The sequence below is a fragment of the Stegastes partitus genome, unplaced genomic scaffold, assembly GCF_000690725.1.
Source record: "Stegastes partitus isolate 25-593 unplaced genomic scaffold, Stegastes_partitus-1.0.2 Scaffold113, whole genome shotgun sequence".
Lineage (NCBI taxonomy): Eukaryota > Metazoa > Chordata > Actinopteri > Pomacentridae > Stegastes > Stegastes partitus.
Window position 1 is genome coordinate 533,416 of NW_007577844.1, and position 26,593 is coordinate 560,008.

Genomic DNA, 26,593 nt, shown 5'->3' on the forward strand with positions numbered 1-26,593 from the left:
TTTTAATAGTGAATGTACACCTGGATGATGCAAGTCTGACCACCTCCAAATGGTTCCTCAGTGCATTTCAGCCCTCCATAATCATGCATTTACCCTCATCTAGATCAAGTACACGACTACAAACTGCATGTGTAAATGAAGTAAAGCGGATTGAACCAAAGCAACAGCATTTTAGTACCATCTCCAAAATTGGCACAAGACACAAATCTGCACAGTTTGTGACACTAATTCTCAAATTATTATCTTCATTAACTAAAACCACTACAGAAGATACGGCCTGGATAGTGGAGTCTACCCTCAAGTGATGCAAAGTGTGAGGAGCATGATGGATGGTTTGTCTCAGTTTGTGGACCATCAGTCTCCTCATCACTCCACCAGATCTGATACTTACATCTGTAGCACTTTATGTCTGCTATTGAAATATGAGATGCAGTAGATGTTTAAGTCACAAGGGCATCATGCTATCATCATGCTACATTGCCTACTTCTATTTAGTGCCATATTTTGACTTCACATTTCCACTCAGGTTTTTATTGGTAAGGTTTTTATTGCACACTGTTAGTGACACAGATGGCCGTCCTAGTGTCTCTGTTTGCTGTAATAATTGACTAAATCTGACTATATTACTGCTGTGTAATATGATTTAAGCATATTCCATTATTATATTTGAACAAATCCACAAAGCAATGTTGCACAATCTAAATACCAGTGAAGGAAACGTCAGAGCTATTCTGCACAGGTAAATGCTGCTCATCCGACCCCATGTCCTCGGTCATCATATTCTGTTCCTGTAGCCGTGATGAGGTATTTGCAGATTTTGAATTGCACTGGAGGTGTGTCAGATAAACAGTCAGGTTACATTACAAACCCAGAGAACCCCACAGACTACTGTTTTTGTCAGTCTCACTGAGCATTCGTATTCACTGTCACTCAGTTGTGAGTATAACAGACTGGTGCTAAGCACAAGCAGTTAGTGCGATTTATTCCTCCTCTTGAAATGTGCTCTCAAAGTGTTTTGTCTTCCACCTTTCTCGCTCTGGCCCACTTTCCCGCTACCCATCATCCTCGCTGCCTATCACCCCTGCACCCCCCTCACCCTCTGTGAAGCAGGCCTCTGGGTCCAGTGACTCCTCTGGCTCCAGCTCCACTGAATCCACCCCGTCTCCTGGGGGGCGAATATCAACTGTGCTCCCCTCCGATGAGCTCAGAGGCTGGGGCTCTGCATCGAGCTTCTGCATGGACGGGGAGGAAGATGAGAGGACAAAGTTAGACTGCGCGGCCTGAAACTGCAGAGGTTCAGTGGTTATAGGAGCCAACCTTCTGAGCTGGTTATCACTGTGATTCTGCATTCACATGTACTCCAGTGCCACAACTCTATACCTCAGTGTGGAGACTAGGCACTGTAATAGCTCACAGAGTTGGGCTCTTTAAAGTCATTGAATCATCATCATCAACATGCAGCATCGATCAAATGTACCTACAGGCTTCGGTATGAGTTTTATCTGATGGCTCAAATCAGATTAGTGACGTAGGGAGGTTGGCGTTACGAAAACGCACTGTGGGTACGTTTGATGTGACCTCAGATCGAGGAAGAGTGCATGCAGTATTCCAGTGCATTATCAATTCAAGCCTGAAATAGTACCAAGCAGAACGTGTGCTCAAGTATTTTCATGTCCACTGAAAAATTCCCCCAATCAATTCGTCTACGATTTATCCCGTTTCCAAAAATGTCCTTATATAAAAAAAATATTCTTTCCCACCCTCAGACCTGGAGCCCGCCCCCCCTCCAGACAGACTGCTCAACATTTTCCTCAGTGACATGAAAACACAGTTTCCATTCCTTGAAAGCAGTGTACAAGCTTCTTCTGTTTGTGTTGAAGTAGACGGATAACCACATTAGCTTACCAGCAAAAACCAGTACTGTGCACTGTTTATAAGACAGCATGTGGTCTGGCATGTTTGTTCCCATTGGTGTTGAAATAGCACCCATGCATACCCAGAGAGCATACAGGACTACGTGTGCTACTCAATGGTGTTTGTCCTTCTCCGATGCAAAACACATGTGAGGACAAGTGTTGCTGCTATCGTCTGCCTTTCTGACTATGAATTTTGAACCCTGCCAACACCTTTGATTTGTTTTTACAGTATCGTCTGCGTACAGTGATGTGAGGCTTCCTGTCTGTTTTCCTTTGGGCAAACATGGTGTTATGTGGCCTCATGTCTGAGTATCAGGAACATGTCATCCTAGACAGTGCAGCAGCCCTGATTGCCGTGGGACCCAGCTAATACGGCATGGGAATGATGGAAGCATGCTGCTCGCAGGTGCATCGTTACTGGAAGGGGGTGTCCCTCCCGCTCGCTTTCTATCCTTCAGCAAGAAACCCATTTTACCTCTTCTGCATGTGGACTACGGGGGGCGTTCAGTCTTAACCTGACATCGTAACTGGAAGATTTTGTTTGAAAGTCTTTGAACAAGTAATGAGATAGTTGCAGTGAAACCAAAGTGGATAACACAGGCACAGACGGGCTAGCTAGTTCACAAACGTGTGATTGTACCACATGTGTTACAATTCAATGTATTTTAGAAAAAAAACAATTTCTTATTTGACAAACAAAATGAAGAACTTACACTGATTCAGTCTCATCTGCAATGTGTTATCGGTTTCGCCACGCTGCAAAAATCAGCATTCATTCATTTTCAAAATTATCTCTTTGGAAAGAATTCTGTGGAGAATCTTTCATCATTCCACGATTATTCCAGTAACACAAAAACCAAGTCTGTGCAGGTTTTTTCATGTGTGTGGGCATGGGCTATGAACCAGACAAATGAATTTTGTCTAACTACAGCAAAATTCATTCCTCCATTCCATCCTTTCTTTCCTCCTCATTCTCCTCCACCTCAACCTCCTCCCTTCCTTCATTCTCAAGCTCGGAAGTGTTGGATGCCAATCAAGTCCCAAAACCAAGTCAAAAAACCAAGCAATGAAATCAAAAGCAAAGATAATGTCAGATGAGTTCGTCTATCGATGGAAAAAACAGAAGGTGGTGTTGCTCATTCTTAATGGTTTGTAACTGCAATACAGCCTGATGCTCAGAGATAAATTATGAAAGGGGGGCAGTAGGGGAAAAGACTACAGCAGTGACTGTGCTGCTGTACGGGGCAGGGGGAGGGTGTAAAGCAAAGAGGGTGAGGGGGGGTGGGGTGGGGTAGGGTAGGGTGGGGGGGACGGAGGGCAGACCAGGCAAAGAACGAAAATGGGCAATCCGTTAAAGGTATGAGAAAACATATGCTGTTTGTCTGTAAATGGCATAGGCAGTCCTCATGGTTAGTGCTATGGTACAATAAAGTGGTCTTACAATTCTCCTCTCACTGAAAACCTTGAGAGCGTCTGTGACACAGCTGCAATAACAAACGGGGGGTTAAACACAGTAAGTCATACACACCAAAAGCCAGCATACAACCTCGAGTCTGCTTTCACTGGTCAGACCACGAGGCACAGTGGGGCGACAAGTCAGCCTCACAGAACAACACTTTAGATTCCCTCTCAACACATTTCTTAGCAGGTACAAGGCAAAAACAGTGGGGTGGTGTTTTTATACTGGGACTGACACTTAATTCTCACACAACACAAATAGCACAACCCAAAGGTTTGTTATGCAAATCTAAATGCTCAAGTTAATGTTTACTGTCTCTAATTTGAGTTAATGACATCAAACTGCCACAGAACAGTTGAACAGGCCCCGGCTACAGGGGGAAACCATGAGCAGTGACATGACAGGAGCATCGCCTGGTCCTCATATGGAACATGTGGTGCCATGGCTACAAATAGCCTCCTGGGTTGTTTTGAATCACAGGGAACTGGCACCACACCCACTGTGGCAGGTTGACATCACCAGGAACACAAGGCTTTGTCAGGCTGGCAGCACTTAACAGCATTTGCTCTGCCAGAGAAGGCCATGAATTAGTAAAAACCTACTTCCCTGCAGTTCAGGTACAATATGTGCCAATGGTGACGTGTTTGATTTTTATTAAACATCTGATTCTGATATATAGAGAGACTCTGAATCAATCGTTTTCTGCTTTTATCTGAACACATACACACAAACGTTCCCCAGAGCATGGAGCAATAATTTAGGTAAGTCTCCAGCAGGTGTGTATAAGCCACCACGTAAGTGTTCAGGCAGACGCAGAATGTGAACCTGCTGCAGAAATCAAAGGCAGATTTGAGTCATTATTTGTCATGGCTGTTTCTTGTTCTGCTGCCAAGAGCTTCAGCAGTGAGTAAAAACTACAGAAAGTGTCCTCAGCAGCACAGCGTGATGCATGTACAAATGAGTCAGCAGGTGTGTTATTTTCAAACTGCTTGACTGTCTGCAGGTTTTCTGAAAAGGCCATCTCTATGGAAATCCTAACATATTCCTACGCTGTCTGTCTGGTGCTGTGTGTTGGCTGTGACACATAGAAAGGAGCTAAATCTCCTCGTCGTTCATCTTACCTCTTTGCTGCCCTCCACGTCAGACGAGTCGCTGCTGAAATCTTCTGTGTTGAGGTTCTCAAAGTCCGACTCGCCCACTGCGATGGGCACCGTCACGGTCAGGCTGGGGTTATGAATAAATGACATGTAGTCACATTCCTCCACCGGGTACTTGCCCGTGGCGTCCCCACCAACCCCGACCCCTACCACCAGCCCTCCTCCCGGCCGACCGTTGCCCTCCGTCATGTAAACCCCGATGGGCTCTTTGGTGATCTCCACTGAAGTGTGGTTGGAGATGCAGTTGCCCTTGCCATTGCTGTGCAGCTCATCCAGGGGTTTGCTCTCCTCAGCCAGGCCAGAGCCCTTACCGGCCCCGCCGAAGCAGAGGCTCTGGAGGAACTGCCGCACCGTGGATTTGACGAATGCGATGCCCCGCTGGATCCGGCCCACGGCAATCTGCAGGTTGTTCATCTCACTGTCGTCATCAGTAGCCGCCAGGTTGTCAGCGCTGAACGAGCTCAGGAGGAGAGCCAGGAAGAGATTCAGAACCTGGGAGAAAGGAAACATGAGGCACAAACACTACGCCTTAGGGACCTGATTTTATAACCATCTCAACCAGTAAACACATGATTACTCCTGCACCAAAAAAACACAGAACTACTGCCTGTTATAGGTAATATGGAAAGGACATAAATAGAAAGAACCCCATACCACCAGGTTTCCAATGACCATGACCATCATGAAGACGATCAGGCACATCGTTTGTCCTGCCACCTCCATGCAGTCCCACATGGTCTCGATCCACTCGCCGCACAGCACCCGGAACACAATGAGGAAGGAGTGGAAGAAGTCGTGCATGTGCCAGCGGGGCAGCTGACAGTCTTTGGCAATCTTACAGACGCACTCCTTGTAGCTCTTGCCAAACAGCTGCATGCCCACCACGGCAAAGATGAACACGATGATGGCCAGCACCAGAGTCAGGTTGCCCAGAGCGCCCACCGAGTTACCGATGATCTTGATCAGCATGTTCAACGTGGGCCACGACTTGGCCAGTTTGAAGACTCTGAGCTGTTTGGAGAAGAAAATGAGAAGTGTGTAATCATCTGGATCTAGTGTCTAATATTCAATAAGTCTAACAAAGTTTATATGAATAATATTTAGGAAAGGAAGTCAGAAAAAGCTTCATTTCAGAAGCCATGTCAAGGCAGCATTAAAATCATGAGATTAAACTTAGATCTAGTTTCTACATTATCAATAAACAAACCATTTTTCTGCCTTCTTGTGAAGATGTAGAGAAGAAGACTGACACCACACTCAAGTCTGTACGCTTGATATGAAGCTTAAGCCACCAAGTAACGAGCTGAGCTTAGTGTAAAGACTGCAAACAGCTCGGCAACCTGGCAACACAGCTGGCTCACAACACACCCAGAACCCTCTAATTAATATGCTATGTACTGTTTGCTGGTTATTTAGCAGTGTTGATAAAAAGCCAGGAGGTCAGGAGTCCAGCTATGAATAGCTCCATCGCAAGCTTCACTATAAAACCACAACAAGTGAGATTTTGAGCTGTACAGAGGGACACGCCAGCTGTTTCCCTCCTGCATCGAAGCACCCCTCAGTGCCAAAGGTTTATGTCTTCATGTGCTGCACCTCATAAACGTGCATTAAATCGCTTTGGAGACGTTGATGTACTGAATGAGTCTGGACATCAGTATAAGTGGAGTTTTTTAGTATTTTTACTTTAAAATGTCATGTTTAAAGCTCTCACTGGTGTAAACAGACACTGTACATGAAAGGGAAATATAACGCTGCCATGCATACACTGAGTTAGACTGGGGGCAGCAACATGCATTAACTACACCCAATTAACTATACACAACTCCCTTTGGCTGTGTACCATTACATTACCACTATCTCTGAATTACTTTGATAAAATAGAAATCTTGAAAAGCACTGGATGCTTAGTAAAGCTGAAAGCATCCCCATTTATGCCTGTTTAGTTGATTGTACAGCATCTCATAATGATAAAACATGCATCAGGACCCCATAATTACGACTGCTTAATTGCAACCAAAACATATGTTCTGAAAAACACAGTGGAACTGCATGTGGGGCAGAAACAAGAGCGCTTCAGGACCTGCATGACAATCTGAAGGTTTTTAAGACCGTTTAAGTATGAAAGTAACCCAGAAATGCTTGTCAGTGCATGCAGTGACACACAGCAGAAATTAATCATTAAAAGTTTAATAGGTGAGCTTCATTTCCCAAAATGTAAAACAGTCAGTTAATCAGTCTAACTCAATGAATGGATGCAGTGAGATGTTCTGCTTTCTGTTTCTTGTAGAACTTCTCACACCAGTTAAGATGTTGTAATGGGACATTTCCCAAAATACTTGGTGAAAACAAACATCTGTATTGATGTTCAAGCTCATATTCACAACATTAAAGCAGGCAGAGAACAAAGAGGACACTCTGAAGGCCGTACCAACTCCCAGCAGAGCTTTTCATGTACAGTATAAAGCCATCATTACCTCATTATTAACATGAATGTTATTGAGAGAGCCATTGTGACATGATCCTCGTCATAGTTCAGTACAGCTCCATCTTAACTTCTCTCAGCTAAAGAGCAGATGGATTACATAAGGAGCACCTCTTAAGTAAGCTGTACGTGTCGGTGGTCTTACCAATCTGAACGACCTGAGCACAGACAAGCCCTCTACATTGGCCAGGCCCAGCTCCATCAGGCTGAGGCTAACGATGATGGCATCAAAGATGTTCCAGCCCTCCTGGAAGTAGTAGTAAGGATCCAGGGCGATGATCTTGAAGCACATCTCTGCTGTGAAGATGCCTGTGAACACCTAAAGACACGGAAGAGGAAGAGCTGTACCTGAATCTGCATCATGACAGATATTTTAACATGTCATTTTTTTATTTGAGGGAAGCATAACGATGAATACTTGCCAGGTTTCCCACTGAGAGCACATTATCAAATTCTTTAGTCATGGGGTAATGCTCCATGGCCATGAAAAGGGTGTTGAGGACGATGCAAATAGTGATGGCCAGATCCACAAATGGGTCCATGACCACCATGTTGACAACCTCTTTGATCTTCAGCCATGCAGGACAACAATCCCAGATCAGACAGGTGTTGGCAAACCTGTACCAGCAGGGCGGGCACTTCTGCCTCGACTCTTCAAGCTCTGGAAAAGGACAAATTGTACACATCTTGTTGAATGCAGTTAGATTTGTTTCTGCAGTACTATTTCTCTATGTTCTTGGCAGATATTTCCAAGTGCTGCTAAAAGCAAATCAAAGGAAATTTCAGCTTTACGATACACAAGTAAAATTGAACTGAATTGAATCTGGGAGGATCCTGACCCTCCATGGTGTTGGTGAGGATACTGGCCACGCTCATGGCTCTCTGCCGGCCCCCCGGTTCATCTAAATAGTCCATGGATGGCTGGTGAAATGACCTGCGTTTCTTCAGCTCCGTGTCCGTAGTTGTCCCCTAGAATAAAATACACAAAAACTGACTCACAGCAAAATATCAACAAATCTAAATGCCAACATTTTGCAGATATTTTTTCATAAAAGAGGACACATACATTTTTTTGATCAGAATTTTGATCTAATGTGCATGTTGTAAATTGAAAACAGGAATGTCTGAACCTAATTCCATATCAATCCTTCCAGCAGCAGCTAAAGCGTTTCATTGTGAAAGAGAAGTATTAGATGGCAGTGTTCCTCCCAGTTCATACTAATCTCTGCAGGATAGCTAATAACAAGGAAAACACATATGTATGACTTTAAAGATTTAAGTCTTGAGTCAGAGCCTGTGGGCTTGCTGCTGAGAACCACAGATGAAAGGAAAGATGAGAAATGTGTTTGGAATTTAACAAAATATAGACTCCCTCAGGGTTCCAGCATTAATAATTACAGCTACAGACTTGGGGTGGAAACATGCACCACAGCCAGGACTCATTACACCTCTGAACTGTCTGATAATGTACATATTAAATCCAAATATATTTATCAACAGCACCAGAACAAAGGGGATAAAGGAAGTGCAGGGTATGAACGTGAAGGAGGTCAATGGGAAAATGAACCATGAAACGATTAAGTCACCTCAGGCAGCAGGAGACCTACGGGAGATGTTGTGACAGAAGTGCCACCGACCAGCGACACCACGCCGTTGCAGTCGACGGCGCAGTGCATCTTGCCGTTGGCGGGCAGCATGATCCGCGGCGCCCCGAGGCTGGTCTGGCTGACGGCGCTGCAGCGACGCTCGAGGCGCCGCGGCAAGAACAAGGAGCCCCGGCGACTGTCGCTCTCCTCGAACGTGCTGTGTTCGTCGTCGGCAAAGTCGTTCTCGGAGCCCATGTCGCGCGCCCGGCCGCGGAAGCTGAACAAGCTGGCGCGGCTGTTCCTCCGAGGTGAGAAGAGGGATCCACGGATACTGAGAAGAGACTGAGAGAGAGAAAGAGAAAACGGGATTAGAGGATGGAGGGAGGTAGAGCCCTGGAATACTGAGGGAAGACTGGGAGGATAACGGGCAGATGGAGGGAGGTAGAGGGAGGTAGAGGAGGATGGAGGGAGGTAGAGCCCTGGAATACTGAGGGAAGACTGGGAGGATAACGGGCAGACATGTCACAGTGGAGGTCAGGTGGACCTGAAACATGAGGCAGTTAGACAGGAAGGACACATGGAGGATGGAAAACAGAAAAGAGAATGACAACATTCCCATGAAAAACACACATTGTCAATAAAGGGATGTCTACATGAGGACTGGCTGGGATGTTTTCTTTCACAGTCGAACCTGATTTGACCGAGTTTTAATAATTTGATACCAACAGACTGGTCTGGTGAAGGAGCTGGACTTTAGTTTTTAATATCTGGTTTCCTAAAAGGAACTGGTTGACATTTTCAAAACGTGATTATTAGCTTTCTTGCCAGGAGTTACATGAGAAGATGAGTATATTTCCAATAAATATGAAGCTGCAGTCAGAGGAAAGTTGACTTAGATGGTAAATGGTCTGCACTTACATGGCAGCTTCTACGTTCATCCATTTCCACGTACACCCATGATGGCAGAGCTGCCACAGTGGGAGCAACTTGGGGTTCAGTGTCTTAGCCAGGGACGCTGTGGTATGTTAGAGGAGCCCGGGATTGAACCAGCAACATTACAACTAGTGGACAATCCAGTCAACCCCTGAGCCATGGCCTGAGGGTACAACTATCTGTCTGCCAGCACCCTTAAAGCTCAATAATTAACCTGTTGTGCCTTGTTGGTCCAGTTTTTACAAGAAAAAAAACAAAAGTGCCACAGTAAGCCAGGCTACCTGATTCTGATCTTTACTGGCTGTAACTGCACGTTAGGTTCATGTTTTCATCTGATTCTTTGCATGAAAGTGAACAAGCAAATGTTCCAACATTCCTTAACTTATATTGTGAATGAATACAGAGTGTGACGGGTGCAAACGAAGTCAAAACTAGTTGTATTTGTTGGCTCAAACATGATGTGAAATATGAACATGTTTATCACATCCGGCATCAGTCATTGGTGACTCTGTTTTGTCAAGTATGTACCTGGTTGGGTGAGGAGCATCTCTTCTCGTAGGACAGCCGGTTGGCATCGATGGAGAAGCGGAAGCTGGACCTCTTGATGCTGTCCTCGGACGCAGACTTGTGGAACTTGTCGCGGGTCCCCCTCTCCTCCTCCTCCTCCCTCTGCTTCCTCTTCTTCCGCCTGTTGCGCCGCTCCTTGGCGCTCTTCGAGCTCAGCTTAGACGTCCCCGAGGAGGACTCGGAGGTGGGGCCCCCTCTCCCGCTGTACTCTCCGCTCTCCGTGGCTGCTGCCGCGGCAACCTGCCAGCCAATCAGAACACAAACACGGTTGTCATGGCGACCCGGCGACTGTCTCGGAGGCTCTGGCGGACTGGAGCGGAGGAGAGAGGCTGGCAGCTGAGAGCAGCAGCAGCAGCAGCAGCAGTAACATGAACAGCCCAATGAGCCTCAGACACCTTCTAAAAATGGATATCTGAATGTGTTCACGCCAACCAAAACATTTCTGAGTTCCTGCATTTTTAACAGTCACTGAGTAAACTGTGTGGATGCTGGGTTGGGTGTTTTGTTTTCTAAATAAACAAAAAGGAGGCAGTATTAGTCCCAGAAGCCAAACAGTGCTGCTCAACTCATTAAAATGTATAATGTGTAGTGCATTTTATTGTCTTAATGGAAAAGCTTTTAGGATGCAAAGGATGTGGGTGATTAAATAGATTCTTTCCCCATAAGGGTAGGTCATTGCCAACATCATAACACACTCTATATTTTCAATGACAAAGCATTCAAAGGAAGCAGCAGTGGGTCACTTAGTTTAGTCTTTTTTTTTTTTTGGTGAGCTTCTGTGTCGCACGAAATGTACAAAATTCTGAGACGAGGATTTAAGAGTGTGTCATGGCAACTACAGCAGCAGCAACAACAATCTGAACAAGGCTGATAAGAGCCTGATAGAAAGACCAGCGAAGGACAGAGCAAAGGCAGAGAAGAAGGTCTGGAAGGAAATAAAAGAGCAAAGCAGCAATGAGGACGAGACAGGAGGAGTGTCACGTGATCCAGAAAACAAAAGGGAAACAGGAATAAAGTTGATTATATCACTGAACTCTACGTCTCCCTCAGATCAGCCTGACACCTCTTCCTCCCTCACTCACTCTTGTTTCAGATCTCAGATATTTATTAGCGTATATATTTATGTCATGACTGTGGGTTTGTTTGGTCGCAGAAGGAGAACGCTTCACCCATTTATCCCCTACGTCCATCTAACTATGTCAACCTTACATCCATGGGTTTCAGGTAATTATTTCATTTCATTTAACTATATTTTAGCTAACTAGTAAACATTTGTACTTGAACTATATCTAATAGATTACCTTCAGGTATCTATTTTGTTTTCTCATCATCAGTTTATCAAACACTTTTAGCCTTCAGCTGACTATTTAACTTTTAGATAATGAGCTTGATTATCCATGAGGCACTTATTTGAACTGTCATCCATTGTATTTTGAGCATTCTCAATCACTTATCTATTATCTTTTTCACAATTTTCAAACATTTTTAAGGCCAATGTGGCTTTAAAATCATACAACACATGAGAGAGAGTTGATTAACTACACAGTCAGTCTGCTATCAACATTTCTGAACAGAGTCACACCAGCTTATAATCCTATTTGGATGTTAGTTTCCCTCCTAAGCAAGATTTTTATTGGTCGAGCCAGTCTACAGCGTTGCCACGTACCCCCTGGACGCTGCAGAAGTTCCCCCTGGAGTAGAACCACCCCTCATGGGGATTCACTGCTTTGTCTCATCAGTCTCTAATATCGTTCCTGATTCTGTACATTAATAAGGTTAAATTTACCAGATGCGGTTTCTCTTGCAGGACAGAATCTGGGTGTGTGTCCTTGTGTTACGACCTCTTAAACACCTGGTTGGCTTCCCAGGAACATAACGTATGGTTCTCCCTTAACACTGAGCCTCTTATACAGAGAACATACAGCTAGTCTGAGCTACAATGAGGGTGTCTCCACCATCCAGAATGCCACTCGCCCCCAATTTCCGTCCACCCATTTTAACTCCTGTAGGTCAAACAAGGGCTTCTGACTCCTGGGGCAGCAGCAGAGGGGTGTCACTCAACCACAAGACCAAATCCCTCGGTTGCCAGGGTAACACTAGCTTTGAGCCGGAGAATCGACGTCCCACCAGACTAGTTCACCTGCTCAACAAATTAATCAGAGAGCTTCCCTGCTCCTTCAGAAGTTTAAGACCTCACTTTCTTAATGGACTTCACAATGAAGCGCTCCTTGCCAACTGAGACGTCTCATACAATCACTCTAATGAAACGGATACAGACAGGAGCTGGTCTGCAGTCGAACTTGAATTAAAAAAATAAAACTAAAGTCCTGCCTGTGCCTCCTCCTGCTGTCTCTTCAGCTGCTCCAGCATGGCCTGGAACTCCTCCTCCTTCTGCTGAGCCTCCTCGATGGTGGCCTGATTCTGCTCGTCGTAAGCCATGGCCACCACGGCCAAGATCAGGTTGACCAGGTAGAAGGAGCCCAGGAAGATCACCAGCACGAAGAAGATCATGTAGGGCTTCCCCGCCGCGCGTAAAGTCTGACAAATCCAAGGCAGGGTAGAGGGAAGAAAACAGAAGGGTTGTGGTTAAACTTCAGATCAAATTCACTCACTGATGAATTGTTCTTCTTTGTAGCTGAACAAACACAATCCTGACCAACAGTGTTAGTTGTGGCCGTCGTCTGGTGACTCTGTTCGATCGTACGGCTGCGTTCAAAACAAAAAAAACTAACAGGCTGTTTGTATAATTACAAAATTGCGGCCCCTTTTATAAATAACCTCTCATGCACTACCTGCACATCAGACATTTACAAATTGAATGTTTATTACGAAACCAACTGCTCGTCCTGTTTTTGTTTTGCATTTTTACCATCACATTACCAGTGGCGTATTTTAAGGCGCGATGTGTTTACAGCATTAATCACGTCTGCTGTCCCAAATATAGCAAAGACACCAAATAAACCAAAGCAAGAGACGAATCCTGCAAACGTCCACCAACCTGCTGGTAGAGGTTTTCCCAGTAGTCCTGGGTCATGAGTCTGAACAGGGAGAGGAAGGCCCAGCTGAAGGTGTCGAAGCTGGTGTAGCCATAGTCTGGATTACGACCTCCTTTGACGCAGCTGAAGCCCTCCGGACAGAGCCTTGGAGGACACACAGGGGGCACAAACAACACTTTGCATTACAGGCGCCATGTATAATATTTACATTCAATCAAATTCACATTTCTTACAAAGCATGATGTAAACGTACACGAGAAAAACCAAACCTCTGCTCATTCAGTTACAGAGTTCAGATTGTTTACAGGTGATCTCCCAGAAGAGCTTCGACCAAATCTACCTCATCACATTTTAAAAAAGATGGTATTTTGTGCATAACTGACAGTTAAAGACTCTACGTTCTGAGGGCCACACGGTTTATGTAAAAGCTTAACTAATCACTTTATTTAGAATACACTGCCCTGAAATATAAGACAATATGGAAGGGATCAAATGGATGTTTAAATTATATTACATCCTGTTAAATGTTCACATGGAGCCCTGTTTGATCCTCTTGACCCAAAACTACATATGAGCATCTACATTAATTTCAAACAGCTATTATGAAACATCCTGCTGAAGCATGTTTACGAGCTGGAACTGGATTAATCACATTAAATACTTGTTAATCATATGTTTGTCTGACCTTCCTTGAAGCCTCTAAGGAGCATGCTGTAGAGAGCAGGTAGGGCTTCTGCCCCCTATCCAAATGACTATCGACTATTTATGTTCTGCATCTCAAATTGCAGGCGCCTGATGTTGTTGTGTCCCAGTGTTTGGATCACTACTGTCCAGTGGGTTCGTGTTTCCTGTATCTTCCTGTAGCCAGCGTTATGAGCTAATCTTGATCTGGGAGATAGCTGTGCATGGCGAGCATTGACTCTAACTGCTCACCTAATTGGTCGTATAAATAAAACAAGCCAAGCCTTACCCAGCGCCGCTGCCATTCCCGCAGAGCAGAGCATCCCTACGGCCAGGGAGGTAATAGTAATTATCTGGAGGGGAGGGGAGACACAGGGACAGACAGTCAGAGCCACGTCACAGGGGTGAGGCAGCGGATATGAACAAACAGGAGATCGATTGTCAGTACAGAAGGAAAATATGCACCCTGTGGGTTCGTCTTCAGTTTTAGAGTGTGGCGTAGAGACACAAAGAAAGGTGCTGATTGGTTCCTGTTTTTACACCCAGCCACATTAGTCATCCTTTGGGCACGTTTTTGGGTCTGTGACATGATGTCATGTGACTTTAGAAGCAGTCATAGCAGCTCTGTCATCATTTACCAATTAACTTAGATTTCTTTAGGGATAAACACGGTCACTGATGCCATTAGGTTGCCAGACTTTATAAGACCAATGTAATTTTAATCATCTCTCTCTCTCTCTCTCTCTGCGTCTCTGTTCCTCTCCTGCTTGGCATTAGCTTGTCATGTAGCTGGTGCACGTCTCCTTGATATCCTGCTGGCGGCCAGTGACTCACCCTCCTGTAGCACTTCAGGCTGCTCATGCCACACAGATGGGCAATGGGAGAATGACGAGAGGTAGCGAGGGGGTGAAAGTAGAGTGTTTTATTGTTGTGGCGATTATCCGCCACATTTGCCGCATTCTCCCACCAGCTCATATTGGAGAGCGCAGCCCCTGCTCCCGGCCACGGCTGTCACTGCCTATCATGGCAGCGGGCCAGTGTGCCTGACCTCTCCCCCACACAAGCCCCGCCACCACCCTGACCCATCTCTGCATATGAAGTAGCCAGCATCTGACTCAGGCCATCTGAAGCGGGATCTAACTTGACCCCGGTTAACCCCGTTGTGCGCCTGGCAGACATGTTGCAGCGCTGCCACGCCGCTTCGTTGGCTTACTCTCATCGCTGATGTACTCTGTCCAGTTGAAGGAGGAGGCATTTGGCATGGTGGTGTTGATTTCCCACAGGTTGATGTCGCTGCTGTTGGTGTCGTTGCTGGCGACCGGGATGCGGACGCACTTCTGCCTCAGGTTGCCCATGAAGAGCTGCAGGCCGATGAGGGCGAAGACGCTGAGGCAGAACACGGTGAGGATCATCACATCCGACAGCTTTTTCACTGACTGGATCAGTGCGCCGACGATAGTCTTCAAGCCTAAATGAGAGAGAGGGCGAGGGGGGGACAGGAGGGGGACATCGCACAATGATTACTGCCTGCTAATTACAGCCACAAGCGTGTATAGAGAAGAAGCTGCTAATAAGAGATTACAGTAGCAGGCAGCCAGGGGGATCTGCAGCAGAGGTTCCTGTATGAACTGCTTGCTGTCATACAGGAGCCAGGCAGACACAGATCACTGCTCATCATTTATAAACCACTAGAAAACGCTCTTCTTGCCTGTCAGAGTGTTATGGTGTGTGGGTCTTTGGGAAAAAGACTTGCTAGGAATAACAGCTCTGATATTCTAATGTGCTGTGGTGTTGTGGTTAGAAAGCCACTTGAAAACAGTTTTTGTGCTTTTGCAGAAGACCAGCACACAGTACTGGGTCATGTGTACAGAGTCAGGGAGGAAAGTCCACGCCCTGCTTTATTATGCTGGAAAATCAAAGCTTCTGACTGTCAGTAAGACGCCGTGAGTGATTTACGGCTGCACAGCGACCATCTAGTTTGTGTTTGTCAGTGGAATCAGGAACTCATTAAAGGCACAGTTTTGGGAAACAAATCTGCTTTCTTGTTGAGAGTTAAGATGAGAAAACTGATTCTAATTTCATTTTTATGGTAAATTTATTCTCGTGATCATTATTATATAAACTGTTTGATCGAATCTAAATGTGCTCCACTGGCCTTCAAACGCGTGTATGTATTTATAATATATATGAAGTCAGTAAGTATAACAGGTAACAGTTCAGGTAACAGAATCAGTACTTAGTCATATTTTAGGAACCATTTTGAAACTTCAGACCTGTGTCCTACTTAAATTAGGCTGTCAAGCAAAACTTTTATTTCCTGGTGTGTCAAACCTGCTCAATTAAGTTATGAAAGTTAAACAAAATACTTCATTTTAAAATGTATTTTATATGTTTTGTGTTCCTGTAGCTGCATATGATGTCAGTAGTTGACTTTTTCGTCAGTATTTCTGCTAATGTCTGCTCAAAGGTGGGACTTTTCATCACCCTTAATTTTCTTATTTCAGCTCATCCATAATCAGACATTATTAGATCTGCTTGATTTTACAAGTAATTACAGGATGAGAGCTTCTGCTTTTACATTTCAGGCTTTTACCTTTAATAGTTAACGAGATATTGTCATCCAAACACAGCCTATAGTTTAAAAAAAGCTTTGAAAGTTGTTGATCTGCCAACGACTGGAGAAAACGTTCAAGCAAATCAAAGCAGGTCAATCAAACAAAACAAACTCTGATGATTTGAGACAGTTTAACCTCTTAATAATATGACAACTACATTAAGTGATGTATCCTGCCTCATATTTGCTCTCAACCATAAGAGATGCATTAATCTCCCCACAGAACTCTCAGCAAGAAAGAGAAAATGTAAAAGGATCCTTTAACAGAGTGGCACCACTTGGAAAATAGAGCTGGTATTTATATCTCTATTTTATGCTGCAGCTCTTCTCCAGTGACTGCACCACATCCACTGTGCTCCATCACTAATGCATTCCAAGAGCAGGAAAATCCCAACATGCACTGCTTTCACTAGGGTTTGGGCTGCCACAAAACAGAGCCCGGCATGTTTGAATTGTAAATGTGGCAGCTGGAATACGTAATATATGCTGTGTGGAATAGATGATCGTCTTCATACAAAGAGCCAATGACAGTTTTCCTGAATGGTTTACACATGACCTTTGTGTTAGTTTGTGATGTGAATCGTGTTAGAACGCCACCACCCAACCACCATTCACCATAATCACAACTTCCCCAAGAAACACACAACACTGAACAAGACATGCACAGGAAAACAAGGTAAGGAGGAACCCTACACACACAAGTGCTTGCCACCAGAAAATCGGCTTTTGCAATGTCTCATGCAAAATGGAAAAACAAATAGTGCACAAAATCTACTCGTAAGGCTCCCAAGGCAAGAATAGATTTCAACCAAAAAGAATTCTGCCTTAAAGGATGTAACTAAAAGCCGAGAATCCCGTCAATCTGTGCAGATTGGAGCCAGATTCCAGCTTTTACTGGCCTTGGAACGAAGGCAGCATGAGGGGCGGCGTCGGGCGCCGCCAGGCTTAGCTACAGTGAGATGAGCTGAGAGGGGGCGAGGAAGGGTGTGTTTGGATGTTAGCGAAATGCCAGTTAGCCGTCAGCAGTTCATTTACCCTACGGGCCTTGATGGCACTCTCACCTGGGATGACTGATATAGTTTTCAGGGCTCGCAGAACCCTGAAGGTTCGCAGTGCTGAGACATTGCCCAGGTCCACAAACTCTGTGACATATCTGTAAGGGAAGGGAAGGGAAGGCAGGGGGGTCGGGTAGGGGGGCATGTCGGGAAAGGTGTGGACGCACACACGCACACGCAAGTCAGGCACCCACACACATGGCAAGACAAGAGGAGGGTCACGGGAAGGGGGGAGGAGGGGAGAGGAGGGAACGGCAAACGGTCACGCACAGAGGACAAATGGCAGGAGTGCTGGCAGCAGGCGCGGCAGCCTTACCTGGGATTACTGAGATAGTTTTCAAAGCTCGCAATACTCTGAACGTGCGCAGAGCTGAAACATTGCCTAGGTTTACAAACTCTGTTATATACCTGCAGGATTAAATGCACAGTTACTACACAGCAATGCACAGGTAAACCCATTACACGTGCTCAGACACAGGAGAAATGAAAGCAGCTCCACACAAGCCTTACAGGAATCTCTTCCACTAAACAAGATTAGAGTCTTATTATATTACGTGAGCAGTGTGTAGTTCTTCACATCCACAAATACTACGATCACAAAAAAACATGCACTACAATGCAGACTGGGATCACTGAGGCATGAGATAAATATGGGCCAAGATACTCCTCGCTTTGGGGGCTTATGTCCTTTCTGAAGACAGTGGAGTCAAGATTCAAAATGCACACCAACAGGCTGCAGATTACCCTTCTCTCTCTTCTTATTCTCACATTCAGTGGGAGTCAATAGGCCGCTGGGCTGATTAGCATAAAAGCATTTGGCCTCTTAATCTACGCCAGATCACGTTAAGCTGATCCTAACCGTGCTTGTCGTAATACTTACGCCATGAGGATAACACTGAAATCCAGCCAGTTCCACGGGTCTCGCAGGAAAGTGAACTTCCCCACGCAGAAGCCCCTGGCCAGGATCTTTATGAGGGACTCGAAGGTGTAGATCCCTGTGAATGTGTACCTGGTGAACAAGGTGAGGACGAGAGGACATGAAGAGTCAGATGAAATAAGGACAAGATGCGTCCAGATGCAGCGTGGTGATGAGTCTCTACCTGTATCACTGCATCCTCACACCTCTTTAGTCAATCATGTTCATTTTTGTGGTGGGATTCCAGATTATTAGATTATCTCCTAAGTGTTTGCTAATCTGCTCTGATAGTCGGTGGAGCTGTAGCCGTGCTTATTGGGGGTGAGGGCTCAGGAGAAAATGAAATTTGAGAAACTATAGTTGTTTCTGGCATCAACTCTCAGTGTTTCCACGACTTCTTATTGCTCCAGATTTAGAAACCTCCTGCACAATGTTTATTTGGTGCAGAACCTGAACCCGTTGAACAGGCTGCTTTGAAGCTCCGTCTTTATTTCCTCTATTTAAAGGCTCTTCCTGTCACTTCCTGTCGGTTTTTTGTTTTTCAAGAATTCCACCAACTTTAAAGTCAGCGATGATACGTGTGGATTAGAAGTTTTATTGCTGTTGCTCTCTAATAAAACTGTTTGTATAACTATGCTTTAAAATAATAAAACATTGTGTTATTGGCAATGTTTTTTTTCCCCTGTCTTTCCAGGGGTTTTCATCACAAAGAGAATATCTGTTCATGAATAAATATTGTGTGCAAACGATGTTTGTTTCATATTCCAAGCCTAACTAATATTAAAATACATATAGGTAGTGAACAAAAACGAATAATCTTCACTCATTCTGTCACTCCATTTCCTTCCTTTGGGGTGTTTGAACAAGAAGTTTTGGAGCAACAGCACTTTAAGGGATTCAGACAGGAGCTATTGTGCTGCATTGACTTCATAATGCAGCTGAATTACTGATTTCCTGCTAATAAACTGTGGGATGACTGAGAAAGTTCTCTAAAAGATCTGATCAAAGCAGGTAAGCAAGGATTTCTTACATCAGCTCAAACCAGCTGCAGAAGGTCATTAAACACTGATATTTATTACAGTCACATATTGAACACAGCGGCTATTTTTAACCGACATTATTACACTTTGTTCTGATTACAGTCCTGCGCAGACGCCATGAATTCGCCTGCGAGGTAGCCCGTTAATTGAGAAAGCAGTAGCTAACATTTGAGTCTATTCTGCTCAGCGCTGATTGATTCAGACAGCTGGAATCTTCAGTCATGAATAAGAAGCAGCACCACAAGAAGAAGAGCGGCTTGATCTGTGTCCAGATAACATGAGCGCTCACAAGTCATATGCCAGTCCTTCCTATCATTACCTTCCCTCCCACTGGATGCAAATGTGCCACTACGTCTGGACTCATTTATTCTTTAGCACAGATGAGAAAATTAACAGCTGGGTGGGTGAGGAAAAGTGGGAGTGATTTCAGACACGGTGATTGAGTTAGCCATGGGCCTACACACCGGTAACACTGCTGTTCTTTACATTTACATAACGAGGCATCACATCGCATCGTTCACCCACAGCTGTGTTTGAACTGTGAATTTAACAAAAACAGATTAATTTGGATAATAAAGAATTCATCAAAATGTTAATATTACACCTTATCTATTATCTAAGGAGTGTCTCTACCCTTAAAAAATCAGAGTCATGCTCATATCAGGATAAAAAGAAAGAGACTTACTCTACATTCTTGGCCCAGTCTGGCGGATTACTGAGGGTCATGAAAGCACAGTTGGTCAGGATGGTGAACATGATCAACATGCTGAACAGCGTAGGACCACCGGTTAAGGAACACACTGGAGCTGCTGTGGGACATTCAGCCAAGAAACACTCCAACCAACCCCCCAGCAGTTAAACAACATTTCCCCGTCGATCACCATCCATGCTGTAAATCCTAACATACGTCTGCATAGGAAGGCTGAGCTAGTCGCTGCATTTACTCCTTATCAGCAGCACGTTTAATTTCCTCCATTGTCTAATAAATCCTTTAATCCAAATAAAGCTACGTAAACTCTGAAAGGATATGCGTGCACTAAAACTCTAATAGCTATCCTTCTTAGAGGGTTGAAAGGGGTGAGGATGTACAAGGCAGGAGTGGCATTGAAACGGAAGATTGCCTTCCCGCGATTCAATACTATGAAGGTCTGAAAGAGACAAAGAACACAACCTGGTTACAGTCTGCATTATGCAACACTTTGTCTGTTCACGAGACGTAAACAATGCTGAAATGGCGTTTCATGAACCTGCATGTGTTCTGTGATATCTGCTCATCGTGCCTGCTTTAGAAAACCTGTCGTAAGAGCAGCAGGGACTGAGCTGGTCTCCATCCAGCCACTGCACAAGGGCGGCGGTTGTTAAGCTGGATGAGTCCACCGCAGTCCAACTGGCAGATTAGCATTTAGCACCTCTGTTGGCTTGTGTTATGAAGGCTCTGATATGGACGAGCATGTTGACATACAGCTGGCCTCTACCGTTAAAAGTAAAAGCACTCAATATTTCTATATTAAGGCCCTTTTTTTACAGTATAGTTTAGAGGATTATGATGTATTTATGTGCAAGCAGCTGTTGAACAATGTTCTACAAATGGATTTTAGTACCTTTAAAGAATAAGCAGGGTCACAAATATTAAAAAATACATTTGATTTGCATTCAAAACATTTGCATTAAAAGCAGGCTGGCTCACGACCCTGCCTTTATTTTTCAGTTTTTAAGATAATAAAACTTCAAGGACTAAACAACACAGTAAGATTCCTTAGTGAGCTGGAGACTGTTCTCACGATGCATCATATTTTAGAATCTGATTCTGTGGTCTGCATGACGAAGCACAATCTGCCCTTTCATAAAGAAGCAACGTGCCCTCGGGTTAAAAGCTGAAAACCTCCGTACGTCCTCGGTTATTATATCTTTCTTTAGCAGAAGTTTGTCTGTGTGGGAGGAAATTGCTGCATCATACGCGTTTCCTTAACATAGTTTGCTGAGAGCATCGGCCAGCTGACTTTTAGTTTCTGTGCAGAGCCGTAATGCATCAAAACTCCATGACATGACTCACACCGTACTGAAAGCTAAATTAGTATACATGATGATGCTTTGACAGTCAATGTGTTACGTATTGATCTATAAATGTTCCTCTTTCATAAGCTGAACGATCCAACCAGACCTTCTGATTGCTGTAGAAGGGGTCCATGTCCTCCAGAGGGGTGGACACCAGGTGGGAAGGGGTGTCCCCGTAGATAAAGGGGAGCGATTTCCCCGCCTCCAGGTCGCTGTTGGGCTTTGGCCCGTTTTCATCGTCACTGTCACTGCGGCGCTCCGCCCGCGGTCTCCGGGCCTCCTCCTCGGCGATGCGCCTCTCGATGGCGGCCAGCGACTCGGGGACGAAGGGGCGGAAGCTGTCAGGTCCGGGCGGTACAAGCAGCTGTGCCATCTTGTCATCCTGCTCCTTCAGAGAGCAGCGAGGGGCTCAGCTGAGGCAGGGAGCTGCAGAGGGAAGGGAACCAGGTTGAGATGAGTCAGGGCATGAAAACAGTTGGCACCAATGGGGGCCAATTCATCTACCTGGATCATTCTATACTGCAGGGAGGAAACCTGCCTGAGGAAATGGGATGAACAAAGGTTCTCCCCTTACTGAAGCTGCCAGACGTGTAACATTTAAGGCTCTATCAACCCCCCATCATGCATTGCATTTGAGTCACAGCGGTGTGTATAAAATAATACAAAAAATGACCCCTCATGAAAAACACAGCTGCTGGTCTACCAACACCTACCACCACACAAGAGGGCAGGAAAGTGATAACACACCTTCTTGTTCACTGGTACGTGAACCAAAATCATTAAAAAAAACATCAACAACTATATTACTGTATACTGATTTCTTTCTGGCACGTAACATTAAAATACCCAATTGATATTAAGCTTTTACTTTAATAAAAGAACCAACGCATATAGAATGTCACTTCTTTCTAGATTTACTAGGACATACAAATATGAAGTTGAGAAACAGGTTAGCCAGTTTTCAATGAGCAACACACACCACCCAGATGCTCTCTGTGTGTTCACACAGAATGCGAGGAAATCTGTCAATGGGCCGTGATGGCACACAAAGGCGATGGAGAGTCGTGAGAACTGGACGTAAAAATGTTTTAAAAAGAGAAAAGGACGACCTGGAGTTGGACGAAAGACAGTTAGACACAGGGTAGAGGTGTTAGTGATAAAAAACTATTTGTGTTGTTGTTGTTTTTTCATTCATACGAACAGTTCACATCCAAAATTGTTCATAACCCTGGAAACTGTCAAAATGTATGAGAACATGTAGTTTCTACATCATTCTAAATGGTCCGAGTAGCTTCTATCATGTTCTAGAGCAGAAGTTGGTGTCTATGGAGGCAGAACAACTTCTCTAAGACAGACAAACAAATGCTGGATGAGAAAGAAAGATTTTGGTCATGAATTCATGTGATCATAAACTGGACACGGGCTGCAGGTGTCTCAGTGGTCAGCACCGTTGCCTCGCAGCAAGAAGGTCGCTGGTTTGCATCCCGGTGAGGACACCCCGGATCTTCCTGCGTGGAGTCTCCATGTTCTCCCCGTGCAGCGTGGGTTCTCTCCGGGTTCTCCGGCTTCCTCCCACAGTCCAGAAACATGCTGAGGTTAATTGGTGATTGTAAATTGTCCGTAGGTGTGAATGTGAGTGTGCTTGGTTGTCTGTCTCTAAGTGTAGCCCTGTCATAGGCTGGTTACCTGTCCAGGTGAACCTGCCTTCACCTCTGGTGCATTAAAAAATATATAATAAGAGAACAGGAGAACTTTCTATCTTTGTGCTGCAGCCTTTACGTTGATCTGATTCACTCAGTTCACACTCTGTTCAAAGTATTGTGGAAATGTCGCAGGTCCAAACTTGCAAGAACGCTGTCATCACTTTTACATAATACGCTCTTAACGTAATGGACATGTTAAAAATGAACATGACCTTCGTATTTCGACCATAACTACCTTATATAACGGCCGGTGACTTGTACCCACAGCATACTGGTATTAAAGAGGTTAATAAAGATATGGATGCATTTAAAAGGACGGGGGAGAAAAAACACATGAAAAGAGCACATTAAGATGCAAATCGACATCAATTTCGGCGCCTTACTATTTAATACAATAGTTCAGTGCAATTTCATGTGTTACGTTGATTAAATTCAGTCTGTTTTGACGTAGTTTGGAGAGAAAAAGCTGTCTCCTTAGTGGTGCGTCACACTGTCCACTGGGTAGAACAATTTAATCAGAGCAGTTAGAGGCCAAAGGTAGGGTGGAGGCTTTAGAGAGGCAGTAAAAAAGGGGGTCTGACTTTGAAAACAATATGTCGAAGGCATGGTGACTACTGACTCACAGGGACACCGAAATAGCCAGCAACGACTGACATGGGTAGCTCAGAGAAAAAAAAGATATAGAATATGATCCCACTCATTTTCCCCCCATTTGTCTTAATCTATTTATTGCTGCATTTTGGCTAATGGAGAAAGTGGCTTCTGTGGAGTTCTAGAAAACACACTGTCCTTTTCCTGCTAATTAATTGGTTAATGGCCTCAAATTAGAAAAAAATTAACTGGTTTCACAATAGCTTTCAGCAGAAACAGACGCAGCAGACAGTAATTATCCTCGTTTTTTTTCACCCTGCCTCAATCAGCAGAGACATCAGATTCCCATGTCAACAACACGCTGTACCACCCTTCACACTCGGAGGCCGACTCGCTCCCACAGGAAGCAGTGGAAAGGCACACAAACAAAATCTTCCCAAAAAACCCTGGTGAGCCATTACCGGTAGGTGCTCGGTGCCTCCTAGTCTCTGCAGTCTCACAGGTGAGTCCTAGTCCTTGTGGACTGGCCCAGAAAACAGGAACCTCCCCTCTGGCAGGATTTCAAAAGTGCCGCATCCTTGATTCATCGGCTGTTCTTTCTTTTTCCAAATGAAAATGGGGCAACAGCCCACTGCCATCATCCAGAATAGTTATTCTCAGTGAGTTAAAATGCATTTGTGTGTGGATGAAAGGCCAACATGCACAGAAAAGCTAATTTAGAAAAAATGTTGACAAGGCCAAACTGTAAGTATTTTATGTGCTTTTACCACTGGAAATGTTAACTTCTATCACAAATCCTCATGTATTTTTGATGAGACTTAGATTTTTTGATTGGTGTAAAACAGAGGAGACCTTCCATCATGACTGGAATGGAGGATTATTACACTAACCTAGGAATTCATCGAACACAAGCAGTGAATTAACTGTAGCTTCTACCATAGTAGGGATTCATAAAACACATCTGCTTGCGTCCCAAAGACTGCCCCAGGACTTAGTGTTATGATGTATGGCCTGACAGCTCGTCTGGCGTGAGCTGCTGGGTGGTGGGGGTTGTTAGGTTTGATCGACCCAACACTCACACCCACCTCTGAGCCCGGCTATCAGCGCGGTCAGGCCCGGAGTCAAACAGAACATGACAGACCGAGAACACGCAGGGACGGCAGACGTTTTTCTACTTGTATGTGTCCTGGCGCTGAGAGTATAAATGAGGGAGGAAGCAGTCGCACACAGACAGGCCCCTGTGACTGTCTCCAGCACAGATTCAGTCTTATTTAGATACGTCAAGCGTCATCTGCTGGAACCTTTGTCATATGGAGCAACACTGCCAGAGGCATCTGAAGTCATTCTTTCTGCTGTGGATGACGTTCAGATCTGGGTTGGGTCCCGTCACACAGAGCTCTGTGGTGCTGACGGTCAAACAAATTACTAAGGTGCCTCAAGCAGTAGCAACAACTGCAAGACACTGAACTCAGAGTTCCTGTTTTTGGTGTTTAAGTGTCTCCACACAACTGACGTCACATTTCTTTTTGCAAACAAACTTTCCTTTTCAGTCTTTCCTGTTCTTGGTGCATTTTGCTGTGAACGTGTGGAGTCTGCATGTCAACAAAGTCCATCCATCCATCATCTCTACACCTTAATCCTCACTAGGGTGATGGGGGGCTGGAGTCTATCCCAGCTGACTCAGGGTGAAGGCAGGTTCACCTGGACAGGTAACCAGTCTATCACAGGGCTACACTTAGAGACAGACAACCAAGCACACTCACATTACAGACAATTTAGAACCACCAATTAACCTCAGCATGTTTCTGGACTGTGGGAGGAAGCCGGAGAACCCGGAGAGAACCCACGCTGCACAGGGAGAACATGGAGACTCCACGCAGGAAGATCTTCTAGCTGCGAGGCGACGGTGCAAACCACTGAGCCACCATGCAGCTGTAACATGATGTGTTTGAGCTAATTTTTCTTGCTTTGCTTGCAGGCAGCGTGCATCTACATGACACAGCCCTGAGTACAACCACGTACATTAAAACTGTCATGCAAGGTCTTTTTTAATGCTTTAAGTCTTGCTGAGGTCCTCTCAGTGAAGGATGAAGTCACATGTTTTCAAGTTGTTCGTCAAACAACAGTCCCCACTCAGACTTCATCCGTCTGTTTTAGATTCATCCATAAAAGCTGTCTTACGGTGCATATGGACATGACATGGCCATCAGTGGGTCTGACCTTTAAGGTGCCTGTAAGCCCCACAACACCTCCACAACAATAAGTGCCCTCGTGTCCATTCTTCCATTGACTGACTGACCATGATGCTAAAGATCTCAGGAAACAAACCACTTCCAGCTATCAGATCACCTGCCTGATCAGTCTACCTGAGCTGCTCAGCTGACTGTGAGGGCGCCGCTGTCCATGGTGCTTAAACAAGAGGAGGACTGAAGTAGAAACACTAAAGTCTGTAATAAGGCGACACACTGGCGTCTCTGGAGCAGGTTTACCTGAAAGCACTTTGGGGTGGTTTCCACCTGTACCTGCCAAAGGTGGCGTCTATCTTGATTTCTAACCAGCTATGAGCTCCAGACAGACAGAGACTGGCTTTAAAGCGTGTTGCTGGAAGTAACTTACAAACAGACAGACTGAGAGGCGGCTGGTGGGAGACGGTACCTGAACTGTCGCGGTTTCACAACGAGCCGAGGGGGCCGCAGCAGCTGTCGCCATGTTGATGATGCCTCCGCGTTACCTCCGAAAAACCTTTGATACGTCACATTAGACAGAAATGAGAGCGAGTCGCGGCCATCATGTCTTCCCTCCAGCAGCACGACAAAAACACACACACACGAGAAGAAAGGCA

The 26,593-nt window shown here is 45.0% G+C and overlaps 1 protein-coding gene across 1 annotated transcript in view; it reads right to left on the reverse strand.

Annotated features, from left to right (window-relative positions):
- Window positions 1-26,593, reverse strand: part of LOC103354597 (sodium channel protein type 2 subunit alpha-like) — a 36,168-nt gene that overhangs the window by 8,527 nt on the left and 1,048 nt on the right. Inside the window, exons 2-18 of the mRNA XM_008278032.1 lie at window positions 21,564-21,883; window positions 20,432-20,550; window positions 20,088-20,177; window positions 18,327-18,455; window positions 17,453-17,544; window positions 14,991-15,245; window positions 14,067-14,130; window positions 13,099-13,240; window positions 12,432-12,638; window positions 10,062-10,340; window positions 8,601-8,942; window positions 7,854-7,983; window positions 7,437-7,675; window positions 7,160-7,333; window positions 5,187-5,543; window positions 4,497-5,024; window positions 1,097-1,232 (exon numbers count right to left, since the gene is read on the reverse strand). Of these exons, the coding sequence (XP_008276254.1) occupies window positions 1,097-1,232; window positions 4,497-5,024; window positions 5,187-5,543; window positions 7,160-7,333; window positions 7,437-7,675; window positions 7,854-7,983; window positions 8,601-8,942; window positions 10,062-10,340; window positions 12,432-12,638; window positions 13,099-13,240; window positions 14,067-14,130; window positions 14,991-15,245; window positions 17,453-17,544; window positions 18,327-18,455; window positions 20,088-20,177; window positions 20,432-20,550; window positions 21,564-21,830 (3,550 nt within the window). The 5' untranslated portion in view covers window positions 21,831-21,883. The remainder of the gene's footprint in view (window positions 1-1,096; window positions 1,233-4,496; window positions 5,025-5,186; window positions 5,544-7,159; window positions 7,334-7,436; window positions 7,676-7,853; window positions 7,984-8,600; window positions 8,943-10,061; window positions 10,341-12,431; window positions 12,639-13,098; window positions 13,241-14,066; window positions 14,131-14,990; window positions 15,246-17,452; window positions 17,545-18,326; window positions 18,456-20,087; window positions 20,178-20,431; window positions 20,551-21,563; window positions 21,884-26,593) is intronic.